The sequence below is a fragment of the Juglans microcarpa x Juglans regia genome, chromosome 7S, assembly GCF_004785595.1.
Source record: "Juglans microcarpa x Juglans regia isolate MS1-56 chromosome 7S, Jm3101_v1.0, whole genome shotgun sequence".
NCBI lineage: Eukaryota > Viridiplantae > Streptophyta > Magnoliopsida > Fagales > Juglandaceae > Juglans > Juglans microcarpa x Juglans regia.
In genome coordinates, this window is record NC_054607.1 from 4,933,046 (window position 1) to 4,941,696 (window position 8,651).

General features: G+C 39.1%; 1 protein-coding gene and 1 long non-coding RNA gene across 2 annotated transcripts; both read left to right on the forward strand.

Moving 5' to 3' along the window:
- Positions 1–103: 103 nt before the first annotated feature.
- LOC121240424 lies at positions 104–7,858 on the forward strand. The gene is made up of 6 exons (XM_041137870.1): positions 104–646; positions 1,007–1,183; positions 1,333–1,458; positions 6,085–6,273; positions 6,737–6,901; positions 7,382–7,858. Exons 1-6 carry the CDS (start codon positions 359–361, stop codon positions 7,649–7,651), a joined length of 1,215 nt encoding a protein of 404 aa, XP_040993804.1. The 5' UTR covers positions 104–358; the 3' UTR covers positions 7,652–7,858.
- Positions 2,630–5,523, forward strand: LOC121240476. Its single transcript, XR_005935545.1, has 2 exons — positions 2,630–3,077; positions 3,197–5,523. It is a non-coding gene; the product is annotated as an uncharacterized LOC121240476 (long non-coding RNA).
- Positions 7,859–8,651: the final 793 nt, after the last annotated feature.

Consider the following 8,651-nt stretch of genomic DNA (forward strand, 5'->3'; position numbering starts at 1 on the left):
TATATCTACACAATCACCATGTAGATTGTTGAAGAGGTGTGGGCCATCAGGCCCAATGACAAAGACACTGACGAGGCGAGAGTTTGGTAAGATGGGTACGCCATCATTGGGCTGGCTGGCGGAAGTTGAGAGATCAGAGCCAGATGGGTAGTGGGTACGCTATTCGTCGGCGTTGACGTCTCGCTCCTCTGAGACACGGAGAAGGAGAGCGCCCACGGGAATAGGCAGAAGAAGAAGAAGAAGAAGAAGAAGAAGTTTGAGCAAAAGGAACTGGAAGTTGTTATTTTGTGTATAGAAGAAGCGAAGAGCCAAGAGCGGGGAGCCGGAGGGGGTTTGAAGTTTGAATCAGATCATACGAATGGCGTATAGAAGGAGGCAGCAGGGAATGGTATCAAGGCATTCGACCGTTGCATTAGATGCGGATGATGATGAAGATGAAGCAGAAGAAGAAGACGGAGAAGAGGAAGCAAAACGAGAAATTCACAAGCCTCAGCCTCATCGCGACTCCTCATCACTCGTCGCCAAGGCAATTAGAGCATCTTCCGCCTACCGCGACACTTCTCTCTCCTCTGCTTATGGGCACTCTTCCCGCTCTCCCAACCCAACACCCGCATCTCCTTCTCGTTCTCCGCCCGTCGCTCTACAGGTTCTTTTCTTTCCTCTCCTCTTTTCTATATTGCTCGTCATGTGAAGTGTTGGAACGGAACTGGAGTTGGTTTCTTTGTGTCATATTTTTAGATGCTTTGATTTGTTTAGCAAACAATGAAGATCTAGTTCTGTCACTCCATTTGTACACGTCTTAGCTCTTTGCTATGAGTCCGCAGATTCAAGTACCCATTTGCCATATAGATATTTCGAATACCTTACGATCACTCCCGTCCTCTTTCAATAACTCTTTCTAATATGCAGTAAAGTTGCCCTTTTAGTCATTTTGAGCTCCAGCGAAGTTTCCTTCCATGTCAAATTGATGAGTGCGTGTGTTTTTTTTTTTCTTTTGCCAATACAGGATTCACAATCATATGAATATACATCAATCAAAAGTTTGAACGAACCCAAACATGGATTTTGGGGTGTTCTGGCTAGAAAAGCTAAAGCAATTCTTGATGATGATAGCGTACCCCAACAAATTCACACACCCGAAAGTACGAGGCCACACATGCCTGGTAGAGCAACAATGGGCAAGGTGAGAATTCAAGACTGTACGTCAAAATATTGTTAACAATAAAATTAATAGAAATATATATTTCTATATATATATATATATATGTATATAGATCTCTGTTTGTGTGATGACCTGTAATATGCGATTTTTTATTTGTGTTCTATTTGCAGTACCAAAATCCCATTCACTCGGATGAGAGGCGTCAAAACATGGAAAGCCCTAAACTACAAAAGGGGTTGGGTGCCATTGCATCTTCTCTTAATCACATTGGTGGCACCATTGGTAGTGCTTTAGAGGTTAGCTTCCGAAGGAATTCTCCAAATGCTATTGAGTTTTCAGTGGCTTTATCTTTTGCTCACAATGGTGAAATTAACTGTTATAATTTTTCTAATATTTTTTGCATTTTTATATATATGTTTACCCCGAGATACTCTACAGTTTTTTTTTTTTTTAGGAAGAGGGATGGAACTCCCAATTTTATTAATAGCCTTTACTTTTGACGGAGGAATACCATGTACAATGAAATAACTTGGGGGTTACAAAATCCCAAACCAAGTTCTGAAAAATTGATACTATACTATCAATCTATACAAAACTTTAAAATGAAAGCTATATACACAGTACACTCCTGTGGTAAACAAAACTTATGGGAAAAGCTACATTTACAACTATAGTCCACACCACACAAATGTAAACTATTAGTAGCAGCAGTTTAAAAACAAGGCGCATAAAAAATATTAAAAACTAAAATCTATGTCTAAATTTTGGCAAACCTGTCAAATCCAATTTTAATTCACCCCATGCTAATCTAGGTAAGAAAGAATACAAGAAAAAAACTTCAGACAAACCTTTTGAACTTGCTTTAGCTAATTGATCAGCAAACGAATTACCTTCTCTATAGATGTGCAAGGACAAAGAAAAAGATTGACAAAATGCAATTATATCATCCCAAATTTCTAAGAACTTCCAAGATGGAGAAGTGACATGATTAAACCAACGTACCAACTCTGCAGAATCAGATTCAAAATTAACATCAGTAAACCCAAGCTACAAACAAATAACAAACCTTGCTTCAATGCCATTACTTCAGCAAACTTATTTGATTCCTTTCCTAAGTGAAGAGAGAAACCAAAAACAAAATGTGACACCCCATATGATAAGGATAAGGGTAGGTGATGTATGAGATCCCACATTGTTTGGGAAGGAGAAGTTCTTGCTCTTTATAAGGTTTCAATGAGGCTCTAATTGTATCATTTGTAACGCCCAAATGGAAGAGGCCCTGATACCATTTGTAATGCCCCAATGGAAGACCCAAACCACATGGCCTATACTCCAAAAGGACTAGTCAATGATACAATTGGAGCCTCATTGAAACCTTATAAAGAGCAAGAACTTCTCATTCCCAAGTAATGTGGTATCTCATGCACCACCTATCCTTATTCTTATCATATGGGGTGTCATACAAAACTTCCACCATCATCTCTCAAAACTCCTCCACAACCAACAAATCCTGGATTCCCAAGAGATTAGCCATCAATATTAAACTTCATTTTTTTAACCGGGGCAAGCCTCTAGTGCACTAACAGGGGCTTTTTTTTTTTTTTACTTGTAATTGTTGTAATTGGAAAGTCAGCAAAGAGCAAGAATCCTGGACTCTTAGTACCTTTTTTGGTTTTAACAAACCATTAAAATCGTGTAACCAATGATTCTTAACATGATTTAAAATCGTGTTAGCCAGCGTTCTCAATCTACGACAGCTGGCTAACACGTTGGGATGTAAAATAGCCTCACTTCCTATGATTTACTTGGCCTCTGTTGGGGGCTCCTTCGAGAGCGCCTTCTATATGGGACACGGTGGTTGGGAAAGTAGAGTGGAGACTGGCGGGATGGAAAATGATGTATTTGTCAAAAGGTGGTAGGATTACGTTGATTAAAAGTATTTTATCTAACCAACCAACTTATTTTTTATCCTTGTTTCCTATACCTGCAAGTGTGGCGATTCGAATTGAGAAACTCCAATGTGATTTCTTGTAGAGTGGAGTGGGGGAGGAGTTCAAGTTTCACCTAGTCAAGTGGGAGACGATATGCCGCCTTATTTCTAATGGTGGTTTGGGCATCAAAAGTATGAGGATCTTTAATCGGGCGTTACTTGACAAGTGGTTGTGGAGATATCATAAGGAATTAGAAGTCCTATGGAAATTGGTGATTGAGAGCAAATATGGAGATTTATGTTGGGGGGATAGTTCTCTAAAGAAGTAAGGCGGTTGTATGGAGTGGGTTTGTGGAAACACGTTCGAAGAGGATGGGAGGTCTTGAGTAGACACACTAGACTTCTTCTGGGTGAGGGCTCAAGGATTAAATTCTGGAGAGATATTTGGTGCGGTAATCGTACTTTACAAGATATATTCTCTTCACTGTTCAATATTGCTAGTGCTAAAAATGTATCGGTGGTGGAAGTTATGGAGATATCTGGGGGGCAGATCCGTTGGAATATCACCTTTAGTAGGGCGGCACAAGACTGGAAAATGAGCAGCTTTGCATATTTTTACAGCCTTTTGTACTCTATATTACCAAGCACTCAGCAGGAAGGCTTAATGTGGTGGATACCTGATGGTAAATGGGTATTCTCGGTTCGCTCCTTTTACAAGGCTCTTGCACAAGAACCTCAAACTCAGTTTCCGTGGAGAAGGCTTTGGAGACATAAGATGCCTCCCAAAACAGCTTTTTTTGTGTGGACAACCTCGTTGGGGAAGATTCTCACAATCGACAACTTGAGGAAACGAAGGGTAATCATTGTAGATTGGTGTTGCATGTGTAGAGAAGGGGGAGAGTCTGTAAGCCATCTCATACTACATTGTGAGACCGCTCGGGTATTATGGAATGGGGTGTTCAGTAGATTAGACTTGTCTTGAGCTATGCCGGAGACAGTGGTGGCAATGTTGGCCAGTTGGACAAATCTAAGAGGCATGCAACAAATTAAAGTTGTCTAGAAGATGATCCCTATATGCATTATGTGGTGTTTATGGCAGGAACGTAATGACAGGACATTTGAAGACAAGGAGAGATCGCAGGAGCAGCTGAAAGTTTTTTTCTTTAGAACACTTTGTACTTGGGCCATTGCTGTTGACTTCAATGGCATGGACCTACATGATTTTCTTGTCTATAATGTGCCCACGTAGCTTAAGGCATGCTTTTGTTTTTACTGTTTAGAACAATGTAGATGGCTTTGCCTATTCTTTGATCAATAAAATTTCTTTACTGGTGGGAGTTGGTACCGGTGGGAGAGGTCCATAATATTCATCACTTGGCTGAATTTCTGGGGTGTAAAGTTACATTTCTGCCCATAAAATATTTGGGACTACTGCTAGGGGCATCTTTTAAGGCCAAACACATTTGGGACGGGGTGATCGAGAAGATAGAGAGGAAGTTGGCAGCTTGGAAAAGGACTTATTTATCTAAAGGGGGTAGGATTACTCTTATAAAGAGTACTCTCTCTAATATCCCCACCTACTTCCTTTCTTTATTCCCTTTACCAGTTGGTGTGGCCAACCGTATTGAAAAATTGTATAGAGATTTTCTATGGGGTGGCTTGGGAGAGGAGTCTAAAACTCCCTTAGTGAGTTGGAAAAAAATTTGTTGCCCGATTGGTGATGGAGGACTGGGTATTCATAGTCTATGTAGTTTTAATAAGGCGTTGTTGGGAAAGTGGCTATGGAGATACCATGGGGAAGAGGAAGCGTTGTGGAGGGGGGTGATTGATTATAAGTATGGTAGTGATTGGGGAGGATGGTGTACCAAGGAGAGTAGGGATTCATATGGAGTGAGTCTATGGAAGTTTATTAGGAAAGGTTGGGGTCGCTTCCTAAAACAAGTTAACTTCTCGGTTGGTGATGGTTCAAAAATCAGATTTTGGTCTGATGTTTGGTGTGGGGATATTGAATTGTCTCGAGCATTTCCGGTTGTTTTCAGATTGGCGACTAATAAGCAAGCTTCAGTTTCCAAGGTGATGGGTTTTTCCAATGGAGTGGTGCTTTGGGATGTAGGCTTCTCCAGATCTGCCCAAGATTGGGAAGTAGAGGAGGTTACTGAATTTTTTAGACAGTTGTATTCAGTGGAGATAAGAAGACAGGCAGGGACCAACTATGTTGGAGACAAACAGCCTCTAAAAAATTTACAGTTCGGTCATTTTATAAGGTGATGCTAAATCAGCACCATATTGGCTTTCCTTGGAAGAGGATTTGGAAGGCTCATGTTCTGTCAAGAGTGGCTTTTTTTATATGGACAGCAGCAATAGGGAATATTCAGACTATAGATAACTTGAGAAAGCGCGGAATGATTGTTTTGGATTCGTGCTTTATGTGTAAGAGAAGCGGAATCAGTGAACCATCTACTACTTCATTGTGAAATGGCTAAAGTGCTATGGATGGTGTGTTCGGAAGGGTTGGGTTGTGCTGGTTTATGCCAGAAGCAGTGGTTCATTTCCTAAAAAGCTGGACCAACTTTCAAATGCATACTTGTTCCCAAGTGGCAGCTGCATGGAAAATGATGCCTTTGTGTATTATGTGGTGTATTTGGTTGGAGAGAAATGAGAGGTGCTTTAATGATCGGGAACGCAATAGAGATGCATTATTTTTTATAAGCACTCTACTTAGCTGGTTCTCTGCTATTGTACTCAAGGGTGGGGCTGTAAACGAGTTCTTGTCTTCGTTTTTCTAAGTTTTAGAATGTAATTAGGTGTTTCTTGTGTATACTTCCTGTGTACTCGGGATTTCCCTATTTCATTGTGCTTAATAAAGTTCTAACTTATCAAAAAAAAAAAAAAAAAAATTTCTTTACTTATAAAAATAAAAAACATGATTTGCAACAGTTATTTATAATTCTCCCATTCTATTATCTGTACCAATTCTCTTCCAAATTTTCAGGAGGGCATTACCATTGTGGAGAGCCGGACTGCAGATATCATTCAAGGAACTCGTAAGCATATCAGAAAAAAGCCCAGTGGTTCTGAGGTACAGAATGAGGCATCAAAGATTTCTACTACATCACAACGACCCCAAATGCAACCCCAGATGCAAACCGACCAAGAACTTCAGTTGAAGGCATCTCGCGACGTAAGGTGGCAACTTTGTATCACTGGTTCATGTCATAGGAATATTTGTGTGCATGAGTTTCTGTTACTGTTTTGCATTCTTTTCTAGCCTAGAAGCAATTCCACAGATTGGCTCTTCTACGGTAAATGACTGACCTTGATTTGTTCAGCTGACATGCAGCAATCCCCCTCTATCTGTATTACATTCTCTGTATTTGTGAGTAGAAAAGTACAGAATGATTCTAAAACCAAATGAACGATTCTACAGAATTTACTCGTATTGGCTTGCTTCACCCCCCTGGATTGTTCTTAAGCTGTCCGTGACTGTAATAATAGCAAAGGAGAAAGGAAGAAGGAAAAAATGGGAGTAGGGTTTTGGAACTTCAGGATTATTACCAGAATGCTGGGGGCGTCCTAAATGGTTTGACATTAGTACTTGATCTTTATGATGAGATTTTTCATATCACTTTTGGTTTACACAACAGGTTGCAATGGCAATGGCTGCGAAAGCAAAGCTTCTTCTTCGGGAGTTGAAGACTGTCAAAGCAGATCTGGCTTTTGCGAAGGAGCGATGCGCTCAGCTGGAAGAAGAAAATAAAATTCTTCGGGAGAATCGTGAAAGGGGAAGGAATCCAGAAGATGATGATTTGGTATGTACTTTCTCTCTTTAGGTTTTTTCTTTTCTTTTCATTTTTTTTTTTCAAAGAACCACTTACGTATTTTGTAATTAAAAGTTGCCTCTCCATTGCTGACAATTACCATCACCTGTGAAGTCACTAGCTGAGGAGGATGCATGTGATTGCCCCCTTTTCATTTTCAAAGTAAACAATGAACAACACTACCACTCTATGAAATTTGCAGTACTCTTCTTTCCTTTATAGTTTATATGCTGTAGTGCTATGTGTATTAACATGTGTCTGCCTATGATCATTTATGGAAAAGTTGAAACTTAATTCTCGAAACAGAGGAAGGAAGGAATTGATTGCAGTTTTAGAAATGGCTCATGTTCAAATTTGAATTTTCCAGTTTTAGTTTCTGTTTCTAATGATAGGAAACAATGTGTTGAAGCAAATTCAGTACTTGCATCTAACAACTCTAGATTCTGATGCCAATGTTCCTTCCTATGCCAGATTCGGCTTCAACTTGAAACGCTTTTGGCAGAGAAGGCCAGATTGGCTCACGAAAACTCAGTTTATGCACGCGAGAATCGGTTTCTGAGGGAAGTTGTTGAATACCACCAGCTCACAATGCAGGATGTTGTATACCTGAATGAGGGCACTGAAGAGGTCACAGAAGTGTATCCCGTCACGGTTCCCTCGGGGTCAAATCTAAACTACGCTTCCTCAGCATCATCTCCACAACGACCCTCTTCATTTCCTTCTGGGTCTGTCCGCAAGTGATCGAGGACAGGACATTACCCCTTGCACACACCATAGCCAAACGAGTGTTATCAATTGCCGCCTAAAGTAGCTCTTGTAGCCTATCCCCACGGCAGAAAATCCTAAAAAAGACATTACAAATCCTTCTCATTGATTAGCGATGTCCTCCTGTATTCTATGTTGTTAGCCAACGATTGGAAATTACAAATATAACTTTATTGCTTGTTATTGTTGTTCTTATTATTTTGTGTCGGTCTTCCCTATTGATAGACAAATAGACTTTTGTTACCACATTACAGTACACTCTTAATACACAGTACACAACATATTTTGCAACATGTTGTGCCTCAAATTAATAATTGGCCTTTCCCACGGTTTGTTTTTATCCATATATTGTTGTTCCTGTCCCATAACGTGCAATGCTGTGTACTTTTTCAAGTACAGTATCTTACAGGAATCCTATGCTCCGTGATGTTCACCCATGTCTCATGAGAGTTTTGTAGGGAAAATTACATTTCCACACATTTTCTATTTCCCCCAACTTTCCCATAAATCTAAGAACTTTACATTTGGATTTGAGCTTCTTTCTTTTCATTCAACATGGATGGTTTTGAATAATTATTTGTCCCTCCAATTAGGGTAATGCTATCCTTATATTTTCTTTATTACTGTTTTATTATTTAGTTTGAATTTTCCTTTTACTCTTTAAATTTAGATTAAAAATCTTAGAATATGATCTTCTTGCATAATCTTAAAAAATAAATTCAACCAACCAACGTAATTATATAAATTAATTAAAAATAAATTTAATTTTATAAAAATTGACTCAGAGTAAAAGAAGGTCAAGTAATAAAATTAAATTTATTTTTAATTAAATTATATAATTACATTAGTTGACTGTATTTATTTTCTTCTAGATTATGCAAGAATGTCATATTTTGAATATTTTTAATACAGATTTAAAGAGAAAAAAAAATAGATGATAAAATAATAGTAAAGAAAGTGTAAGGATAGTATGATC